This window comes from Staurois parvus, unplaced genomic scaffold (assembly GCF_062004578.1).
Source record: "Staurois parvus isolate SC_StPar_1 unplaced genomic scaffold, SC_StPar_1.0 ptg000147l, whole genome shotgun sequence".
In the NCBI taxonomy this organism is placed as follows: Eukaryota; Metazoa; Chordata; class Amphibia; order Anura; family Ranidae; genus Staurois; species Staurois parvus.
Genome location: NW_028317943.1, coordinates 10,997,599 through 11,021,342, shown reverse-complemented (window position 1 = coordinate 11,021,342; position 23,744 = coordinate 10,997,599). Strand labels below are relative to the sequence as shown.

The 23,744-nt window shown below is 40.4% G+C and overlaps 1 protein-coding gene across 3 annotated transcripts in view; it reads right to left on the bottom strand.

Moving 5' to 3' along the window:
• Positions 1–6,518: 6,518 nt before the first annotated feature.
• Positions 6,519–23,744, bottom strand: part of SLC16A7 (solute carrier family 16 member 7) — a 109,617-nt gene continuing 92,391 nt past the window's right edge. For all 3 annotated transcript variants that reach the window (XM_089674030.1, XM_089674031.1, XM_089674032.1), the window contains 3 exons: positions 13,827–13,970; positions 11,835–12,611; positions 6,519–8,030 (listed from right to left, as the gene is read on the bottom strand). In XM_089674030.1, coding sequence (XP_089530156.1) covers positions 7,777–8,030; positions 11,835–12,611; positions 13,827–13,970 — 1,175 coding nt within the window. In that variant the 3' untranslated portion in view covers positions 6,519–7,776. The remainder of the gene's footprint in view (positions 8,031–11,834; positions 12,612–13,826; positions 13,971–23,744) is intronic.

Sequence of the window (23,744 nt, the reverse complement as noted above, 5' to 3'; positions counted from 1 at the left end):
CTACAAATCCTCGGTTTTTCCGTATCTGCAGAGGGACTAGACAGGGCTTTCCACTTTCCTCACTGCTTTTTTTGTGCTAGCAATTGAACCCTTGGCTATGGCAATTCGCTCCCATCCCTAAATCCATTGCATCCCATGTGGCCAACAGGAACATAAATGTGCCCTATTTGCTGATGACGTTCTTATGTATATCACTTCCCCTTTGATAACTATTCCAAATTTACTATCATTATTACGCCAGTTCTCTGCTCTTTCTGGGCTTTCCCTTTACCCATATCTGATGAACAGCAGCTTAGAACTTCCTACAATTTTCAGTGGGCGACTAAATCTTTACCCTACTTAGGAGTACACATAACCAATTCCATCGAGACACTTTATCAGGCTAATTACACTTCCCTCTTTAAAACGCTTAGGGATGATCTCCGTCGTTGGGCTGACTATTCCTTGTCCTGGTTTGGTAGAGTCAACTCCATCAAAATGACGTTTCTGCCTCGATTACTATATTACTTCCAGACCTTACCGATAGCGATTCCATGACGAGACTTACTGCTTCTACAAGCTGAAGTTCTTTGTTTTATTTGAAATAACTGATGGCTTCGGATGAACCAGAAGATGTTATATGCTTCTAGGTCGCGGGGTGGTGTTGGCCTTCCTAATCTCCATGTGTACTTCCAAGCTGTACAGATTGCCCAACTAGCTTATACCATGGTTGAGGGTAATACTCCCCATTGGGTTTCTGTAGAAGCTCTTTCCTGTCACCCTTTGGCTATTGGGGCATTACTTTGGCTTCCTAGTCGATTACGCCCTCCTATATTGTGCCCCACTTTGTCGTTCTCCTTGGTAGTTTGGGACAGGGAACGTCACTAGCATCACCACATACGCCTATTGCTCCGATTTTTTTGCAACCCTGAATTTGTGCCTGGATTAACACTGGCCCCTTTTCAATGTTGGATCAATAAGGGCTTAGGAGACTATCTTAATGGTGTTTGTATACATTCTCTGCAATATTTTAAAGACAAGTTACATATGCCTGCTACTGAAATCTTTAGATACAACCAGATTGTCTCATTTCTCTGCTCGCAGCTCGCTTTATTGGACGAGTCACCTTTGCTCACCACCTTTGAACCTTCCTGCAGGAATAGGGATTCCCCAAGAGGCCAGGTCTCTGCAATATATGCTCTCCTCACTGACCCAAATTGTAAACTCCCTTTGGGAAAAAGATTTAGCTGTCAATTACGAATTATCGGATTGGCAAGATATCGCCTTGGCACTGTCCAAAATTTCTATCAATACTACTTTAATTGAAGCTAATTATAAAACTTTTTTGAGATGGTATCTGGTACCTACCCAGATTGCAAAGATGCATCCGTCTGCCTCTGCGATGTGTTTTCAACGTTGTGGCTAGGTCGGGTCTATGTTTCATATCTGATGGCAATGCCCGCTTATAACTAGATATTGGATTCGAGTGTTCAATTGGTACACTCAGTGATGGGTATAAGTATTCACAGATCCCTGGAGACAGCGCGCTTTCACAAATTTCTAGATAATTTTCCCAAGAAATCCCAAAAATTGATTTGCTTTATGTTTCTGCTGCGAGAATTACTATAGCTAGACACTGGAGACAATCGGTCATTCCACTTGATTATGTTAAAAAGAAACTTAACTAGATCATGATTAACGACAAACTCACCTGTATCCTATGCAATAACTCGAAGAAATTTGATAACACATGGTACCCATGGATCCAATACCTCAATGTGCCTTACTGACCCTCATCTGGATTTTACTTTCTAGAGTAAAACTCTTTTTGTATTGCTCTGCATTGTATATTCTGTGCTGGCAAGACAAGATATACTTGACCTTGAATTGGCCGCGATTTATGTCTTGTCTTAACTGCCAATTTTTGTGGCAGAATTTGTTGTTTTGGTGTTTCTATCTGTATATACGATGGAACATTGTTCATTGATATTGCTTGTTTAACTTATGTTTTTTTTCCTTTGTAAAACTATTCAATAAAAACCATTGAAAAGTAAAACAGACTACTATCCATGTCCAAGTGCAATACATGCAATTCATAAATAAAGTGCTGTCCAATAATAAAAAAAAAATTGAAAAAAGGTGCCACTGTGCATTAGATGTTTTTGTTGGTGCAAGGATCGTGCTGTGCTCCCCTCCTTTATTTCCCCACTCACCAACAGATGTGGACTCTTAATACCTAAAAGTCAAACACGCTTCAGTCACCAGTTTTACATGTGGGTTCTCTCTATCATTTCGCCAACACCTCACCAGATTTCCAGAAGATGGAATGTAAAGAGGATCATAAGACTTACATAGCGTAATCCCATATTTTTTATTGTATACTTAAAAACAAAAATTACACTCATAAAATAACTTGTTTAACAGGCATGTATTGCCGAGCCGGAAGCACCACTACAGTGCGCGTTCCAATGGCCAGATGTGACATCATCGAAAGTCTCCGTCTAGCGCGTTTCACCCCTCCGACAGGGCGACTTCAGAAGCTGAAGAAATGCATTAGGAGGAGAATTCCAGTGACATCACTTCTGGCCAGTGGAACGCACTCTGCGGTGTGGCAAGGTGTTGGCGAAATGATGGAGAGGAGAACCCACATGTAAAAGCTGGTGATTCAAGCGTGTTTGACTCTTAAGTATTAATCAGTCGGTGAGTGGGGAAATAAAGGAGGGGAGCACAGCACGATGCTCGCACCCACAAAAACATCTACTGCACAGTGGCACCTTTTTTAAATTTTTTTTTATTATTAGACTGCACTTTATAATGGATTGCATGTATTGCACTTTATTGGACTATTGAGCCCATGGATAGTAGTCTGTTTTATTCAATATAAGTTAAGAGCAGTGCTGTTGAGTCATATATGGTATGGCATTGTATTTTTATGTAGATTTTACTCAAAACTTTTTTGGAGTTAGGGTTCTAGATTTATAATCTACAATATTATCTATCTATAATATAATTACAGGTTTTTTTAACTTTATGTCATTGCTGTTTGTTGTGACATATCAGGAATTGTTTATATATTATATAATGTTATATAATAAAATGTTACAGGTACATTACTGAAATGTCCATTTTAAACTAGCTGAAAATCCAAATAATAATCATACTCTTTAGACTAATACACTATACTGCATTCAACAGCCAAATATGCAAAGCAGTCACAAAGTCATCCAGTTCTCAGTTTTGGAATTGATGAAGTAGACTCTCACATAAAATAGTAATTAAACAGAAAGGCACTGGGATTTTAGCAAATCTATTTTTTCAACACTGTTTCAACTAAGCACTATTACTCCCCAGGCCCTTTTGTACATTTTTTTCAAAAGAATGTACTCATGACAGTCTTTCTCCATTGATGTTCAAGTCAATAAATGTGCAACCCCAGAACTCTCTTCAAATGTAAAAAAGTATTTACGTTCTATATTTTGCCATATTTGCTTTCATTATTATCACTTAAACACAAAATTAGGGCAAAAATAAAGAATCAAATCTCTGTATGTGGTATTTACCAACTAGCTGTGTAATTTCAGAGGATCCAATAGCATTTTGACATTTTATGATAATTAGGCTTTTTCTACAGCTCTGCGTAATATTGATGACATGAATATCATATTAATATGTAAGAAACAAAGACTGTTTTCTTAGATCCTTTTGAACTGTAACAGGTTCAATCCTCTCCCAGGGCTTTTGAGCCAAACTTTCTAAGACAACTGAGTTCTCAGTACATTTATCTACAGCATCCACTAGGGGTCAGCACAAACACAGAAAATAGTGTGTGTGCCCTTTATTAGCTTTTTAATCAACTAAAAATATACAGTGAAAATAATTTCTATATTCCAGTGACAACAATAGCTTAGCCAAAGAGTCCCATTCTGTCACTGGCATGCTTGAACTGGGGTGATATTGCCCCAAAATGATCCCAGATCAGTGAAAGAAATGATAAAAATTCACCCCATTTCTTCTAGAACATACATGTCTTCATTTTAGGTGGATTTGCTCTTTTAAATTGAGAGAAAAAATGTCAACTGACGTGCACATAGTACACAGGAAATAACTTCTGCCCACTGTTCATATGATGGATTACCAATGGGTCACACAAGATCAGAAAAAGAAAAAAAAAAACAAGCCTTGTTGGCTGGTTGGAAGTTCCCATTTGCACTCATCCCAATACGGTTGTCAAATATTACATATAGCTACGTTTTGCTGCAATAATTTAGTTCACCATGAAACATACTTAAAAGTACAGTTGCTGGAATAGCTCTTCTACCACCTCCCTGTGTAGTAGACAATATTGTCTACATACATTCCTAAAGTAATGCATTTATAACATAGAAAAAATGATAATTTCATCAATATTAATAAATGTTTGCAATAATTAGCCATTTGCTGGCTATTTATAGATCACGTGTTTACATGTATAATTGGTCTTATCTTTTTGTCCCAATTCTTTTAGTTTACATTTCGGGAGCTGTGACACAGCATACAGCATATAAAGGACTTGTCCTAAATTAGCATAGCTGGGATTTTCTGGGTGTGATTAAGGCAGAGGAAAGGCATTGTAATCATTTCTTTTAAAAACAAAACAAAAACAAAATTGTGCACTTATAAAGGAAAATGTAAGATTACCTTCAAACAATGGGCATAGCATCAGGGGTCGCAGTGGTCGCAATTGCAACCCTGCCCCTAGCTCCAGGGGACCCGCGGCTCTGCTCCCTGTTGACATATTACATTTCCCCCACAAAGTCCCTGAGCTGAAGTCCAACTCCGATCTACCTTGTGTCCCCCAGCCAAACTCTATAATCCAGTATTCAGCTTCTAGCTGTTTGCCTTCTCCTCAGTCCACACCCCTCCTCAACACTCATTGTCTCTCATATATGCTCACGTTTCCTGAACAGAGTGAAGAACCGAGATCAGCCAGCATGGCAGTTTGCTGACAACAGTGGTGGGGACAGTGAGCTGCCTGTCTGTTACGATGCAGGAAAGCACAGCTCAGGGCCGAGAGCATCCTTGGACTGAGAAGCATGGCAGGAGGAGAGTTGTCTGAGAGCCAGGACCACTGTAACTAAGCTAAGGTGAAACACTGCTCTTCTTACTCACCTAATGTGGATTCTCTGTACCTCCCCACCCTGGGATGATCATATGGTGGGGGGAGGGGCGAGGTCATGTTTTTACTAGGATGGGGGGAGAGATGAGGTAATGTAGTTATTGGTAAGGGGGGTGAGTTCATATCATTACTAGGATGGGGGAGGGGGGAGGTCATGTCATTACTAGGATGGGGGGAGAGGTGAGGTAATGTAGTTATTGGGGAGGGGGGGTGAGTTTATATCATTACTAGGATGGGGGAGGGGGGAGGTCATGTCATTACTAGGATGGGGGAGGGGGGAGGTCATGTCATTACTAGAATGGGGGGAGGGGGGAGGTCATATTATTACTAGGATGGGGGAGGTCATGTTTTTACTAGGATGGGGGGAGAGATGAGGTAATGTAGTTATTGGGGAGGGGGGTGAGTTCATATCATTACTAGGATGGGGGGAGGTCATGTCATTACTAGGATGGGGGGGGGGTCATGTCATTACTAGGATGGGGGGAGAGATGAGGTAATGTAGTTATTGGGGAGGGGGGGAGTTCATAGCATTTCAAGAATGGGGTGAGGGGTGAGGTCATGTCATTACTAGGATGGGGGGAGGGGGAAGGTCATGTCATTACTAGGTTGGGGGGAGGTCATATTTTTACTAGTATGGGGGGAGAGATGAGGTAATGTAGTTATTGGGGAGGGGGGGTGAGGTCATATCATTACTAGGATGGTGTGGGGGGGGGTGAGGTAATGTCATTACTAGGATGGGGGGAGGTCATGTTTTTACTAGGATGGGGGGAGAGATGAGGTAATGTAGTTATTGGGGAGGGGGGGGTGAGGTCATATCATTACTAGGATGGTGTGGGGGGGGGGGTGAGGTCATGTCATTACTAGGATGGAGGCAGGGGTGAGGTCATGTCATTACTAGGATGGTGGGAGGGGGTGATGTCATGTCATTACTAGGATGGGGGGAGGGGGAAGGTCATGTCATTACTAGGATGGGGGGAGGGGGGAGGTCATGTCATTACTAGGATGGGGGGAGGGGGCAAGATCATGTGATTATTAGGATGGGGGGAAGGGGCAAGGTCATGTTATTAGTAGGATGGGGAGAAGGGAGTAAGGTCATGTCATTACTAGGATGGAGAGGGTGGGGGCGAAGTCATGACATTACTAGGATAGTTTCTACAAAATCTTTTGACATCCCCTCTGAATATGTAAATTAATCTCTAAAATAACTCTTTAGCCACTTGAAGCATCTTGGCACGTAATGGGAGTATCTTGGCGCAAAGTGGAAGTGGTGAGTGGTAGTGGGGGGCCCCAGGTCAACTTTTGCATTGGGGCAACCAGCTTCAAGCTATGCCTATGCTTCATACTGCAATAGATAATCTCAACATAAATGCTTTAGAATACAAAATATGATCATCTCAAATATCTCTTTATATTTCAAACTGCAGATTTACTTTTTTGGATATTAGGAACAAATTAGTGAAATATGATGGAAAGGAACATTGTTTTGGAGCCCATTAACATTTTTTTGCATCTTTTGGTGTATTGTGTTAAACTGGTCCATTGATATTTAATGAGCCCTCAATGCTCATCTCCAGATCAAGAACGCATCAGACTTTTTTAACATTTTTTTTGTGCATGTTTATTGGAGTGCCTTAAAAAATGATTGGCAACTGACCCATACTGCATAAACCAAGTATGTACTGCATATAAATGCATTTGAAAACAAACTGCAGTTTGAATGTGGCCTAAATTTGTAAAATAAATAGCCTTTGGGATGCTTTAGTGGATACTTAGAGGTTTCTTTTTTTTTGTAATTAAAAATACAAAAAAATCTAAATCTAAAATCATGCAATGTAAAAAAAAACATAACCCTAAATTGCTTTGGGACATGTGGAGAATCTCCCTCCCTGTCAGGCACTTATGAAAATATGTTGTAGAATGCAACAGAATAATATTTGACGTGAAGTACACTACCTTCCTAAACCTCTTATTAGGTTGTGATGTCATATATTGTGTAACTTCAGAGTGCTGCATTTTTTTTTCAATTACAAAGCACTGTAACAGGGAAATTTAGTCCTCTACTGAAACACATTGGGGTATTTATAAGGCAGCAAATATGGCATTCACTATATATTCACTCCAAGTGAATCTTCCTGGTGCATGTGTTTAAAATAGGAATGATTGATCACCTGTGAATGTCACGTTCACTGCTTTATAAACAGTATGGGGGGATTTATTAAAACTGGAGTATGCAAAATCTGGTGCAGCTCTGCATACAAACCAATCAGCTTCCAGGTTTTATTGTCAAAGCTTAATTAAACAAGCTGAAGTTAAAAGCTGATTGGCTACAATGAACAGCAGTACCAGAGTCTGAGTGCTCCAATTTTAGCACATCTCTCCCCCAGTATGTCCCTATATGTTATAACGTGGTGATATTCGGTGTGCGTTTATTTATTTTTTTTGTTGTTTGTTTGTTTTTGTTCTTTTACAAAATGCAAAAATTAAAGCTCCCATCTGGCCTTGCCTTAACATTTTCAAATGTAATTTACAAAACATGTCTGTAAGTCTTTACATCATAATGCTCACAGTACCATTTTCTGAGTTCTGTATAATACTTGCATATTACTGGTTTTTAAAATATTAACAATAAATACGTGTTCTGATTATATACTTGTTTCTCGATCAGATGAATTAGTCTGTTTGTTAGATTGGTTTTTGACTACATCAACTGAGTTTGGCGTGTTCAAAGGTTCAGCCTCTTTTTCTGCATTTTGTGCCTTGTTTGCCAGCTTTTCTCTTGCAAGTAATCTGTAATTGATAGCATTCCCGATGAACAAATAGATGCTTGCTACAATTACAATAATTCCACATACAAAGTACATGTATTTGTAGCTTCCAGTTATGTCCACCAAAAAGCCTAAAAAAGGAAAAGAAAAGAATGCAAACATGTTATTGTTTGTCTGTACAATGCATACTTATTCTATTTTTATTTTCTTTTACAAGTTATGTTGGTTTCTCATATTTTGATATTTTCATATATAAAAATGGAAAATGAGAAAAAAAGAACATATAGAGAGGATACCCACATTAGCCTCTACTTCTTTAAAGTGGTTGTGCACCTCAGCCATGAAATATGAACAAATCATATCCTTCTATAGTGTGTGCTTGTCTCAGTCCAGAATACCAACTGTCTGCTGCCTCATTATTCTGCTTAAAACATGTGTCACTTCTGATGAGTTTTCCTGACACCAAGAGAAAATGGTGACAGGGGAGGGCACAGTCTGTGATTGACAGTCTCAGCTCTGTTCCTGTGTGCTGTGTGAAGGGGGTGTGTCCCTTCCCTCCAATCAGCTCTCAGAGCTCTCCTAACTGATGTAACTTCAGCTCCCTCCCCCTTACTTTCTAGAGCTGAGAGATCCTGTGTAAATTCTACACTTTCAATGGATGTAGGGGAAAGACAGCTGTAGATAAACGGGTACAACTAATGTAGGATGTTTTTTTTCATGTCTGTGTATCACCTCACTGGTAAATGTAAGGGTTTATAACCACTTTAAGTTAAAATATATTGATCTCTCTAATATTGACTATGTTTTCATACAGTGGTACAGCACAGAAACCACACAGAATACAGTAATAAAAAGGGAGGTGTATGAGCTGCAGTTTCTACAGATAGACAGGATTGCAGCTCTTCTATTAGTCCCTTATGCATGTTAAGGCTGTGAAACTCCTATAAAAAAAGAGGATGGGGCTTAAAGGGAAGGATACAATAAATCATGATATCATGACTGGACCCATTTAGAGTTTCAAAACTGCCAAATGGACAGCTCTATTACACAGCTCTTGGCTGTCGGAGTCAGTCATTGCAAGGAAACCAACATGTAGAACACACTGTTAAACACCACAACTTAAACAAGTACACAATTTGACACATACATATATCCACCGTTGTGTATAGATGTAAACCTTGTATACAGTTGCAAGAAAAAGTATGTAAACCCCTTGGGATTACGTGGAGTTTTGCATGAATTGGGCATAAAATGTGCTCTGAACGTCATCTAAGTCACAACAATAGAAGAACACAGTCTGCTGAGCATAATACTACACAAACATTAGATGTTGCCATGGTTTAATTGCACATAACATGTAACACTCCACGTAATCCTAAGGGGTTCACATACTTTTTCTTGCAACTGTATTTCAGTGATTTTGTGCAATGCATTCTCTTTTTACAGTGGAATTTAAAGTGCTTCCCATTTCTGGAGCATAGCCAACCTGTGGTTGTTATACTAATTCAGAATGTCCATTATCAAAATTAGTCTTCTTCAAGCAAAACAATTTGAGTGCAGCTCTACTGAAAATATTTCAGGCACTTTTTTCAGTGTTGTTTGCTCAACCTCTGGAACACAGAGGACATGATGCAGGTGGTGAACACACAATTTACAACTATCTATTACTTTAGTGTTACTAAACCCACAACAGTAAAATCAGTCTGTATATGCAGTAAAGCATGCTTGTTATACTCACTGTGGAACCTAGGGGGTTAATCCTTTGAATTGTGTAAGAAGGCTGTTTGATCCTGTCTTTTCTTACCTGCCCTTCTTCTAAATTCCCCAATCTATCTGCTGATAGTACAGAGCCCAAGAGGCACTCTGTACATGCTCCGTTTGTTACGTATTGCTAGAGAGTTTTTTTTTTGGAAGGTGCATTTGATCAGCACAGGGCCAATCAGAGGGTCAGGGGTCATGCAGCCTCATAGGACAGTCGGAGGAGAATGAAAACTTCTCCTACAAGCTTTAACCAATGTTCAGCCAGACACCTATAGAAGTCACAAGAATGCTGTATACTACAGAAAAGGTATTTAGCAATTTATATTTCCTAAACTAATTGCATTTCCATGTTCTGTGTACTGTCAGAGACCAGATATAGTGAATGCAAGGTCCTGTGTTTAGCAACACTTTAAATATTACCTATATTTATTTTTTTCTTCAAATTCGTAAAGCTGAACTCTAGGTATGTGGCAAAAACAACTCTTACAGTGCCCTACCCCACCCTGCAAGGGTTAAGCACTCATTTAGGCTAGGGGAGAATAGGTAAGGAGAAATTACTTAACTCATGGCTCTGACAGACTCTTTTGATCTGTGTGACTGGGTTCCCTGCCTTCTCCTCTTTGAAGGTGCTTCAGGCTGTGGTCACATGCTCTCACTCACCATGTAGAATACACGGTTAATAGCCCTGCATTGCAAGTGATCTGCTGAGGTCCTGCTCACAGGCCATTAGGTATAGAAGGAGAGCTCCAGAGCCTGCCAGAGCTAGGCATAATAAAACCTGTTCAGCAGGGCCTAAGCTAAATGAGAATGTATTTCTGTACTGTGGGGGAGGCCACTGCAAGGGTTATTTTAGTCCCCTTTTAGGAGCTCAGCTTTATTTTCTTTTTACAAAACAATTAATTTCATTTGCTTTCAACACCAGTGTGCTGAAGGACAAACTTTTAATTACATAAAGACCTAGTATGTTATATTCATGTACTACACTGAAAAGCAAGATAAAAAGAAAATGTATTCTGTTACCTTTACTGCACCTAACACTATATTTGTCAGCATGTTAAAAGGGTTCCCAACAAAATAACAAACACATTAAAGGTCAATAAAGTAATGTTGCAGTCAAGGATATTTAAAAAATGCTCAGTTGCTAAGCATAAAACTATCTAGAAACTATCTAGCCTCAACTAGATCTCAACCAGAGTGTATATTTATTTCTGTGGTCACAAATAGTTGAATGGATTAGTAATGGAAGTGGCAATTTGTAATGACAAATTAGCAGTGGGACTGTTACAATTGACTGGAGCTTGTTGATAGGGTAGAGCAGGGGTGTTCAAACTGTGGCCCAAGATGACTATGAATGTTGCCTAACACAAATTTGTAAACTTACCTAAAATTTTTGACTTTTGTTATTTGACATTTTCTATAAAAAATGCATTTATACTTAACGGCCACGTGAAGCCAAAGAAAAATTTGACAGTGTCAATTCACTGGGCTTTTATAAGTTTTCAGCAGCACCTATATTTTTGAGCAACTATTTTCAAGAATGAAGCATGCATAGGACAAAATTAGAAGCAAAATATCTGATGAGCACCTTGGGAATTCATTGAGAAATGTTACTGTATCCACTGAACCAAATATTGATGCGTTAATCAAAAACATTTTTAAAGATCGCACTAGTTTTATGTTGCCCTCTTTTACTATTGTAATAAAAAAATTACAAAAAAAATAAAGCTTTATTACTCAGATAGGTACATTATCTATATCAGTGATCATTAACTTGTGGTCTACCTGACTTTTTCTGCTCAATAGCTATGCCTATTGTGAGTGTATTTTATGTGAAGCCCAAGACAATTCCTCTTCTTCCAAAGTGGTCCTGGAAAGTCAAAAGGTTGGACACCCCTGGGGTAGAGTTTTTAATATGAATAGTCAACTACCCTCCTCAATCCATTTCTCAGTAAAGACGAATCTGCAGATCAAAACTTAACCACTGCATTTTCGGTGATTGCTCCAAAATGGTTATATAATTCTTTAAAATGTCATTTAATGATATAAAATCCCCTTGAAAGGTAGGAAAAATCAACAATTAAATTAGCAGGATTTGAAATAATATACAGATTTGGATATTGTGGATTTTTACACTATGGAAATGCTTTTAAAAAAGAAAAAGGGAAGATTCTTACCTCCCAGTGGAGGTCCAATTAATACTGGGCAACATTCCACAATGGTCACAAGTCCAACAGCACTGGAGAATCTTGCTGCTCCAACAAGGTCCATTAGTGTTTCAAATAGAACACTGCTTACCATACCAAAGGCAAAGCCAAAGAATACTGCATATATTACTAATCCTGTGTAATCGTTAGCAAAGGGGCACAAAATGTGGCATATACCATTATATAAAATTGCAAAACTGAAAAAATATTGTATCCTTGGACGTACATACTTAGAGTTTGCAACCATTCCCATGCTAGGTCTTGCAACCATGTCAACAAAAGCCAATATGGATAGTAAAAAAGCAGATGAATACTCATCAATTCCCATATGCTTGGCATATGGTGCCAGGAAAACAATTGGAGCAAAGAAGCCCAAAAACATAATGACATTCCCGGATAAATAGATAAGAAAGCCTCTGTGTTTAAAAAGTGATAAATCTAAATATTTATTAATATTCTGACATACTGACAATTTCTCTGCTTTCTCTACGTCTTTTTGTACAGGTTTAGGTCCAATAGGCCTCATGAGAGATCCAGCCACACAACAATTTAACAGGAGTCCTCCTAACACTAAAAAACTCCCTCTCCATCCAAATTTATTGAAAAGAAACTGATTTAGTGGTGCTAAAGTACTTAAAAATACTGGGCTTCCTGCCATGGCCAGTCCATTTGCAATAGGCCGTTTTTTGAAGAAGTATTTTCCAATAATTGTTAAAGAAGGCTGAAGATTAAATGCTAATCCAAAACCTACAACAGAAAAAAAAAACATAGTCAATCAGAATTGCATTAATAACAAATGCATAGCAATGCCAAGCTACAAGAACAAAGTAAATTTGTTAGTTTTGAATATTGACTTTTTTCTAGTTAGAATGGAGGTATAGTGTTTTATTTTTTCACGGTTTTTAACTTATGTATCTGTATCCTTCTTTCCAAAGTTTTGTGATCAATAGTAATGTATTTTGGCAATTAAGTTGTAATTATTGCACATTTGTTTGAGCATTATTTTTGTTCAACATGTTCAGAATTACATTATTTTGAAGTGGAGATGCATTTTACAAGTAATTACTCTCTCTTATAAATATGCAAAACATATATGATCCCTATCCCTAACACTTATTATCTTCACAATGGTTGATCAACCTGTAGGATGATCCATAAAACTGAAAGATTGTCCTTACCCACCCTGAAAATGAACAACTAATCTGCCTAACACTTATCAACAGATTAACATATTAATGTTTCAAATTACCAACTTACAAACTTAGTTTTAATACTAGTAATGGCAGCGATCAGCGACTCATAGCAGGACTGCAGGATTGCGGTAGGCATTCTGACACTGGGGGGAACTGACTAACTGCCACTGATATCTCAATGACACTAATATCATGATCAGAGCTAATAAAAAGCACTGACACTGTACTAATGACACTGGGCAGGAAGGGGTTGACATCTGGGGCGATCAAAGGGTTAACTGTTTTCTGTGTGCTGTTTTACTGTGTGTGCTGTGTGTGTTTTCTGCTGCACATAGAAATACAGAACAACATGTTATTGCTGGCAGCAGAGAGATCTGTGTTGTTTACACACAGGTCTCTCCCCTGTTACTGTTTCTCGGCGATCGCTGGGTGCCCGTGGGGAATCTCCGTCCGGTACCCGGTGATCAACATCTGTAGCCGCCAAAGGTAGCGCAGGTAGGGCAGCGAGCATGCGCACCCCCTACTCGGAAATGGAAAATCACGTATATATACGTGATTTTGTGCAGCCCTGCCTCCCTGTAGCAGTATTTCTGAAGCAGTTAAAAAACAGAAAATATGATTGAATGCCAAGAAAACAAAACATGCTGTCAGAAGTAGTGTTAGTTGGAGGAGTTTAATAGTAGTAGTAGTAGTAATAGTAGAAATAATAGTTTTAGTAGCAGCAGCTGCAAAGGAAGCACTAGAATATCAGTAGCATATTAGCACTTACCACCAATTACTCCAATGCAGACGTACAACTGAAGGACACTATTGCAGAATGAAGCAGCAACCATTCCTAAACAGCATAGCAATCCTCCTGCTAATACTACTGGGCGGCTTCCATACTTGTTTACCAGAATACTGCTTATTGGGCCTGTAAAAAAAAAAAATAATTTTCATGTAATCATGAAATAAAGAAAAACTTCCCACAAGATCTAAAACTTATTTGAAGTACCTCAAATCTGACTTCATAATAGCCTCTTGTACTCCCCACACAAATATTTACTTCACAAGTTCAGTTTTACATCTGTGCTTCATAAATGATTGATTTTGCCCAAAGCTTTCCATGTTTGATAACGTTCTACTCCTTTAAATGTGAAATTCACCTTTTGCACCATGCTATACATTACATTTGTATTTAGGGTGTTACCTGATGCAAATGCCCCCCCACCACCACCACTGTCACGCCACTTACCTTCCCCTCCATGACCCTGTGGGAGTTTCTTCTGCCCCACAGAAGCTGTCACTTTTAACCTAGTTTAGCTGTGAAGGGCTCTGCCCACACAGCTGTGTCATTCATTCGGCATCAGAGTCTGATAAAGTGTTGGGAAGAGTCTAACATTGCACCCGCAATCCACTGATATGCAAAATAAACATAAATATGCAAAAAAGTTGCCCACACAGCTGTGCCATTCAATCACAGAGATTTGGGAATAAATTGCACTACAAGTCCCGTCTGCCACCATGGCATATGGACTTATAGTTCTAAATAGGCTAAGAGTTCGGTAATCTGCACACTTCTAGTTCATAGACACTTCCTCCGGCTTTGCAAATGGAAGCCCATACAGGAGTACAGTCAGAGTCGGATTAGGTGTTGGGAAGAGTCTAACATTGCACCAGCAATCCACTGATATGCAAAATAAACATAAATATGCAAAAAATGTGCCTTTTTAATTCATACATCCTTATTTTTCCCTATTTGTTCCCAGGGCTTTTCAATAGATATTAAATAAAGAATACATAATAGATTACTCAAGCAAATAAACATTTCAAGTGTTTGAGATTCTCAGTGCTTTTGGCTTTATGTTTTCCCCTGATTAAATGTTAAATTCATAGTCCAACACAGTATAAATGTACAGTATTTATAGTATATTTCTCCTTTTTGCTAGTTTCAAACTGATCAAAGTGCTGCCATTTTTACTTTTTGTATTTGATGCAGACATACTGGAAGTCTTCAGCTGCTTTTGCAAAAGTGATGTCTGGGCTCTAAGGAGAAATTGCCTCCAGATGAGCTTGCTGTTAGTTTGTGCATTGTTGTATATTCCCCATTATTGGGGAGTTAGGGACTACACTTTACAAAGGTGCTATCATGTGGCAGTGTGGCTTCAATATGTGTTTGCAAATGTATGTTTTGATTTATCAGCATTGTATTCAACAGAAAACAAACATCTCTAAGGACCCTTTCACATGGGCAGACTCTGCCAAGGGGATCTGCCTGCTCAGGGGGGAATCTGTCTGCTGATCCCCACTGAGCAGGCGGACGACAAGTCCGTTACTCTTGTGCAGAGTGGACACAGACAGAGCTCACTGTTCTCTATGGGGCAGTCAGATGTAAAAAGACCACCTGTCCGTTTACATCCAACTGTCACCTGATCAGATCAGATGTAGGCCGGTGTACACACACACATGTCCTCCCCATAGAGAAAAATGGGTGGTCCAATTGGGTCCGCCTGAAAAACGGACAGGCATACCTGATTGGTCCGCCCATGTGAAAGGGCCCTAATACACACAACACTGGTCATCCAGGGGAAGACTTAAATTATGTCCCAGGTGGGGAAAGGGTATGGTCAGTGCTTAACACCCAGAACAGGGCCAAATTAAGAATGCAACAAATAAAAATAAATTACAATTAAGACTTATTTTAGGTAAATGAGGTTGATTTACTGAAGGCAAATAGACTGTTCACTTTGCAAGTGACGTTGCATTTTGCAAGCAAATGTTCCACAGAGTTGAATGAAGTTGATCCCGTTTCCCTTCCATCATCCAATCATGTGCAAGAAAAAATACAAAGAAAAAGCCTGCTGCTTTTGGTAAATCAACTCCAATGATTCAGGATTATGAAACCAATGCTTCAACATGCCAGCTAAAGAACCAACAGTTTCCAAGTCAAATCTCAGCCATTGTAGCCCCATATTTCTGTCCTGATGGCTTGCTTACTATCAAGTATATACTATAACACAGATTTGGAACCAGATCTGCTTGATCTTCTTGCCATCCAAACAAATCCGTGCTCTATAAAGAGATTTAGGAGGAATTATGCGATTTATGACTGTTAAGATTAAGTCAAATTTATCTGGCAAAACTATATATACACTCTGAATATATTTCTGCCAACATTTTAATGTTCTGTCTCACAAGGCAAATTAGTAACATTTTGCACAGTAGACATTGACAAATGCATCTCTTCATAGGTAAAGAAAGTGAGGGGAGAATGCAATGCAATTATACAAAACTTGACAAGTATGACACTCTAAATGTTTCAAATATATTATTAATTCAGTTAGTGGACCACTTTGCATCTTAAGAAAAAAAAAATACATATATGCCACAACAAATGGCATTCAACTCTAAAAGAGAAACTGCAAAAGTAAATATAAAACACACCCTTATAGTATAGAAATGCATGACCATCTTTTACTCTAATATTGCACAGTGGATAAATGGTTATCACTTCAGCCTGGCAGTCCTGGGGTCATTGGTTCAAATCCCAACCATGGCACCACCTGCCTGGAGTTTGCATGTTCTCCCTGTGACTGCGTGGGTTTCCTCTGCGTACTATGGTTTCCCCCCAAAATCCAAAGACATGCTGGTAGGTTAATTGGATCCTGTCTAAATTGGCCTTAGTATATGTATGTATGAATGTAAGTTAGGGACCTTAGATTGTATGCCCCTTGAGGGTTAGGGAGTGATGTGAATGTACAATATATTTATGTAAAGAACTGCGTAAATTGACTGCACTATATAAGTACCTAAAATAAATAAATATTGAGGAATTTTAAAAGACATAATCATCATGGGTTTGCCAAAATCACAGCCTGGATATATAAGGAAATATTATCAAAGGTGGGTTGAGAAAGAAGTGGAATTCTATAACTCATATCATCTGGCCATAAAAATTTCTGTGGTATATTGTTTTCACTGGTATATTAACTTCTACATCTTAACATCTACAAGTATCTGATACCTGAAGTAAACATAGGTAGTCAATTAGTCATAGGGGTAGGCAACCTTTAAGACGGAGATCTATCTGAACAACATAGAAAATTTCAAAGATCTCATTTTTTTTTTGTATGTATTTATTTATTCGAAAAAGAAATTAACTTCAAGCACCCAATAAAAAGTAAGGACTGCAGAAAACTGAAAAAATCTAATGAAACAAATGGTACTGTAGAAATATAAACTTAGGCTATTTTAAATGTTAGCTTCAGTGAGGAGCTTGGCATTTACTTCACAATTTTTTCATGTTTTGAGTTTAATTGGTCACCTCCATAAGTCTGATACAGGAGTCTATCATAATGGTTTGGCCTCAATGCTAATCTGTAGTCAGTAATATGTAGAGCAGTAGACAGAGGTCAGTAGTAAGTAGGATAGTGTTCAGAGTTCAGTAGGATGTAGATCAGTGTACAGATCAGTAGTATGTAGTGTATTGTTCAGAAGTCAGAAGGATGTAGGGTAGTGTACAGAGGTCAGTAGTATGTAGGAGAGTGTACAGAGGTCAGAAGATTGTAGGAGAGTGTACAGAGGTCAGTAGTATGTAGGAGAGTGTACAGAGGTCAGTAGTATGTAGAGCACTGTACAGAGGTCAGTAGTACGTAGAGCAGTGTACAGAGGTCAGTATATAGAGCAGTGTACAGAGGTCAGTAGTATGTAGAGCAGTGCACAGAGGTCATTAGTATGTAGGGTAGTGTTCAGAGGTCATAAGGATGTAGGGTAGTGTACAGAGGTCAGTAGTATGTAGGGGAGTGTACAGAGGTCAGAAGGATGTAGGGTAGTGTACAGAGGTCCATTAAATGTAGGGCAGTGTACAGGGGTCAGTAGTATGTAGGGCAGTGTACAGAGGTCAGTAGTATGTAGGGGAGTGTACAGAGGTCAGAAGGATGTAGGGTAGTGTACAGAGGTCCATTAAATGTAGGGCAGTGTACAGGGGTCAGTAGTATGTAGGGCAGTGTACAGGGGTCAGTAGTATGTAGGGCAGTGTACAGAGGTCAGTAGTATGTAGGGTAGTGTACAGAGGTCCATTAGATGTAGGGCAGTGTACAGAGGTCAGTAGTATGTAGGGTAGTGTACAGAGGTCAGTAGTATGTAGGGTAGTGTACAGAGGTCCATTAGATGTAGGGCAGTGTACAGAGGTCAGTAGTATGTAGAGCAGTGTACAGAGGTCAGTAGTATGTAGGAGAGTGTACAGAGATCAGAAGGATATAGGGTAGTGTACAGAGGTCAGTAGTATTTAGGGTAGTGTATAGGGGTCAGTAGTATGTAGAGCAGTGTACAGAGGTCAGTAGTATGTAGAGCAGTGTACAGAGATCAGAAGGATATAGGGTAGTGTACAGAGGTCAGTAGTATGTAGGGTAGTGTACAGAGATCAGAAGGATATAGGGTAGTGTACAGGGGTCAGTAGTATGTAGAGCAGTGTACAGAGGTCAGTAGTATGTAGAGCAGTGTACAGAGGTCAGTAGTATGTAGAGCAGTGTACAGAGGTCAGTAGTATGTAGAGCAGTGTACAGAGATCAGAAGGATATAGGGTAGTGTACAGAGGTCAGTAATATGTAGGGTAGTGTACAGAGGTAAATGCGATGTGTAGGTGATATGGTGTCAGGATGATTGAAGCACTTCTATTATTACATTGTAATATATAATGAAATCGTTCAACTCACCATAATGCCTGGCAACACATCCACCATGTGTAGCTTATCACTGTAGCCTGCCAACACAGCCACCAGATGCAGCCTATCACTGTAGCCTGCCAACACAGGACCAGATGCAGTGTATCACTGTAGCCTGCCAACACAGCCACCAGATGCAGCTTATCACTGTAGCCTGCCAACACAGCCACCAGATGCAGCTTATCACTGTAGCCTGCCAACACAGGACCAGATACAGCTTATCACTGTAGCCTGCCAACACAGGACCAGATGCAGCTTATCACTGTAGCCTGCCAATACAGCCACCAGATGCAGCTTATCACTGTAGCCTGCCAACACAGGACCAGATGCAGCTTATCACTGTAGCCTGCCAACACAGCCACCAGATGCAGCTTATCACTGTAGCCTGCCAACACAGGACCAGATGCAGCTTATCACTGTAGCCTGCCAATACAGCCACCAGATGCAGCTTATCACTGTAGCCTGCCAACACAGGACCAGATGCAGTGTATCACTGTAGCCTGCCAACACAGCCACCAGATGCAGCTTATCACTGTAGCCTGCCAACACAGGACCAGATGCAGCTTATCACTGTAGCCTGCCAATACAGCCACCAGATGCAGCTTATCACTGTAGCCTGCCAACACAGGACCAGATGCAGTGTATCACTGTAGCCTGCCAACACAGCCACCAGACGCAGCTTATCACTGTAGCCTGCCAACACAGCCACCAGACGCAGCTTATCACTGTAGCCTGCCAACACAGGACCAGATGCAGCTTATCACTGTAGCCTGCCAACACAGCCACCAGACGCAGCTTATCACTGTAGCCTGCCAACACAGGACCAGATACAGCTTATCACTGTAGCCTGCCAATACAGCCACCAGATGCAGCTTATCACTGTAGCCTGCCAACACAGGACCAGATGCAGTGTATCACTGTAGCCTGCCAACACAGCCACCAGACGCAGCTTATCACTGTAGCCTGCCAACACAGGACCAGATGCAGCTTATCACTGTAGCCTGCCAACACAGGACCAGATGCAGCTTATCACTGTAGCCTGCCAACACAGCCACCAGATGCAGCTTATCACTGTAGCCTGCCAACACAGGACCAGATACAGCTTATCACTGTAGCCTGCCAACACAGCCACCAGATGCAGCTTATCACTGTAGCCTGCCAACACAGGACCAGATGCAGCTTATCACTGTAGCCTGCCAACACAGCCACCAGATGCACCTTGTCAGCCCCCAAATGCAGCTTGTCACTGTAGTTTGCCACCACAGCAATCAGATGCAGTTTTTTCAGCCACCAGCCACCAAATGCAGCTTGTCAGCCACCAGATGCAGATTGCCTCTGTAACCTGCCACCACAGCTGCCAGATGCAGCTTGTCAGCCACCAGATTCACCTTGTCTGCCACCAAATGCAGCTAGCTCCTCATCAAGGAATCCAGTATTACAAGTTCAGGAGCAGGAAAATGAAAACTGGCACATGCATAGTTGACATAGTGTTTTGGAGGCAAACCTTACAGTGGTGATGTGGGCAGTGATGACAGGTCTGTGTTTGCCACTGCTCACCTCCTTCAGTGTGGCCTGTTCAGCACGGGTCATAGGTCAACAATTACCACCTTCACTTTCATGGTACTAAGTTAAAAGTATTTATCTAAAAATAAAAGCTGAAAAAATAGACAGACTTTGCTTCATGCATATGTGCTGACAAGGAACCTGGTGTCAGAATGGGAAAGGAGAAAAAAGCACCCTCATCAATAGGAGTGAGCAAAGGTGTCTGGATGCAGCTTGCAGGTTGTTCGTAGAAGTCTAACATTATCAACTTAAAATCTATTACGTTTTGGGAGGTGAGCATGGAGAGCTGGGCAGAACCATGGCGAACATGTACCAATGCAAAAAAAAAGTAAAAAATACCATATGGTGGGAAGAGGGTCTTCCTTTTAACTTTGTGGGTGACATAGGAAAACACCAATCCTTTTAGTAACGTGCTTGAGAAATGCCTGTATGCAGCAATTTAGTCAGTTACAAAACAATTTTATAGTAAAGTGTGTGAGCTTCTTTTTCACAGTAACACACTGCATTGTCTTAAAATGTGAAAAACATCAAAAGAGAGAGCACAAAAACGCAACCCTACATTCTCCCTAAGCCCACTCCAATTACCCTATATCCAGTTATTCTCAAAATACAAAAAATATGAACTTCAGCTATATGTTTGATGAAAAAAAAACTGGACCTCATCAGGACAGTATGTAAGCACACAGAAAATGAAATGAGCAAAGAGAGGCTTTGTCTTGTAACAAAAATTAGAGTGTATTATCTGAGTGTATTATCTGAGAGACAATAGTCACATATGTTGTTTGGTGCCTGGACATTATTTAAGCAGCTTGGTTAGGTCACAATATAAATGGGAGAGGTGAGGCAGGTTATATGTAGAAAATAGCTTGCATTGTTCAGAGACACTTACAACACATATTGGCTGGACAAACCTGTTGGTACCCGTATAGCTTAATGAAACAATGCTTCATTCCTGCTAAAAATTGATTTGTTTTTTTCTTTTTAATATATATATATATATATATATATATATATATACATACATATATACCTGCATGCTTTTAGTTTGCCTTAGAGTAAAGGAAGGAAAATGTGAAAAGAGATACATTATTGTTTATTCTACAGCGATGTTCTAAAATAGCCTGAACAGATTTGTTGGTAACCTTGAAAAAGATTATAACTGGTTCTTAGTGATATTTCAAACTAACTGTTTTCTGTAATTAGTATCACACATGTCTTAAATCTTGTAATTAGTCAGTCTGCCAATATGAATGGAGAAAAGTAGATACTCTATTTGGTATCATTGTATGCACCATACTGAACATGTACCAGAGAAAGCAAAGGCAACCGTTGCTGTCTGCAAAGATCAGAAACAAGTTTACGAATCAGCATGTCAAAAGTAAAAGCTATAAGACCATCTCCAAACAGCTTGAGGTTCCTGTGACTATAGTTACAAATCATATTAAGACATTTAACATTCATGGGAATGTGGCCATTCACCCTGGATGTAGCTCCAAAAAGAAAACTGAACTCAAACTGAAAAAAAGGATATTGCGAAATGTAGGCAAAGAGCCCAGGAAATCTTCCGAAGAGATACAAGCTGAACTCTCAAGGTGATCAGTGTCTGAACCCATCATCCATCAAGTGATAGGGGGCTCAAAGGAAAAAGACCCAGGAGGACAGCACTGTTAAAAGAAAAACATAAAAAAGCCAGACTGGAATTTGCTAAAATGTATATTGACAAGCCACATTGAGTCAGGGATAATGTTCTTTTTAGTTTTTTTGACATTCCCTTCAGCTCTATGTTCATAGATAAAAAAACAAAAGCTTTCAAAAGGTAGACATTTTACTTTCTGTAAAACATTAAGGAAACTCAGTTATGTTTTGGGGATACCTAGCTGTCATGTCATGAATCTGTGCAGGGGAGAATGTCACCAGCACACCGAGGATCACCAATATGGGTTCAAATGTTTTAATAAACAAACACATAGTTACAGCAAGACAACTTTTCAGAGTCTCGCAGGACCCCTTCATCAGGCATGTGACCATGAATCTGTGCAGGGCACACTGAAATCTCAAGACTGCTGCAGCATGGTCAGTGTTGAGTTACAGCATGTGGTGGTATCACATATTAGGTGGTTCACAAGCATATTGTGTTGACACTGCATTTCTGTTAGGAGAAAACTTGCAGAGTATGAACACCTTAAGTGGCCACACACTTTTCTTGTCTGACACAAGACATCCTGGAAAGACAGGGTGCCTATCCAGGAACTGCTGTACCAAAAGGTTGAAGACATGTGTCAGGCAAGGTAATCCTTGTGTAACCTTTCCCTAATGAAGGGCAGGCAGCAGGTCAGTGCCATTATCAAACACAACCCTGCCTGGCACAGGATGATGTGGAGTCAGTCACCTGCCTTACCCTGGAGAGCTACCAGAATCTTTGGCCCAGCGTGGCCCCTGCCCCCATGCATACCAGCTGAAAAACAACAAGGAGGCTTTTGCCTGGGTCCTTGCATAAGCTCTTGGGTGCTTGTGTGGGACTGGTGGTTCTAAGGAGTCAGAGAATGAGGTCGTTGACGAGTCAGAAGTTTAGGTACTTAAGGAGGTGGTGGTAGAGGTGCAAAACCAGGCTTTGTGGTGCAGATTCAAATGTCTCCTCATGCATATAGTACCCGAATGGCTGGTAGTTTTATTATGGCTGATACACTGCAGACCACAGCCATGCTGTCAGCAGCAGATGTGTTAAAAAATGTCCATTGCTTTGAGAAAGGAATCCTGCAAGGCCCTGAAACCTCAGTTACTTATGCCTCATGTTTGGCTATCTTTACAAACAACACATGAACCACATTTGTTTGGAATGCAAGTAGGGCCGGTGCTTCCGCTAGGCAAACTAGGCAGCACCCTAGGGTGCACTGCCACCTAGGGGTGCCCCGGTGCAGCACAGGTGGCACTCTTTCTGTGTGGGATACCACCACATCATGAATGATCTTCCAGATGAGAGGAAGGGTGGCAGAGAAGAGGAGAGCACAGAGGAACACAGAGAAAGATGCCGATGTCTGAGGCCAGTGTAGCAGCTGAGCTTCTGCTCCTTCCAGTGTTCCTCTCAGACTCAGTTCCTTACTGCAAGCTGGCTGGCAGCTGCTGATCACTGTGGAGTTCCAGCCCTTCTCTTCCCATTTATCAGCGGAGACAGATCTGCACCTGGCCCTGCAGAGGAAGGTAATGTCCATCCATCACATGTGCAATGTGCAATGCGTCAGTGAGTGATGACATCATCACAATCCCAAGGCCTACTCTTCTATTGCCTGCTGGGCCTGCTGATCTGTGTCAGTGTTGGTGGTGGTGTGTTGTGTCGGATCTGTCACTGTGTGGGATTGCTCAGTTCAGGTGTTCTCTCTGTGTGTGTGGACTGGGCTGCCTGCTGTCACAGTGTTTTATCTCCT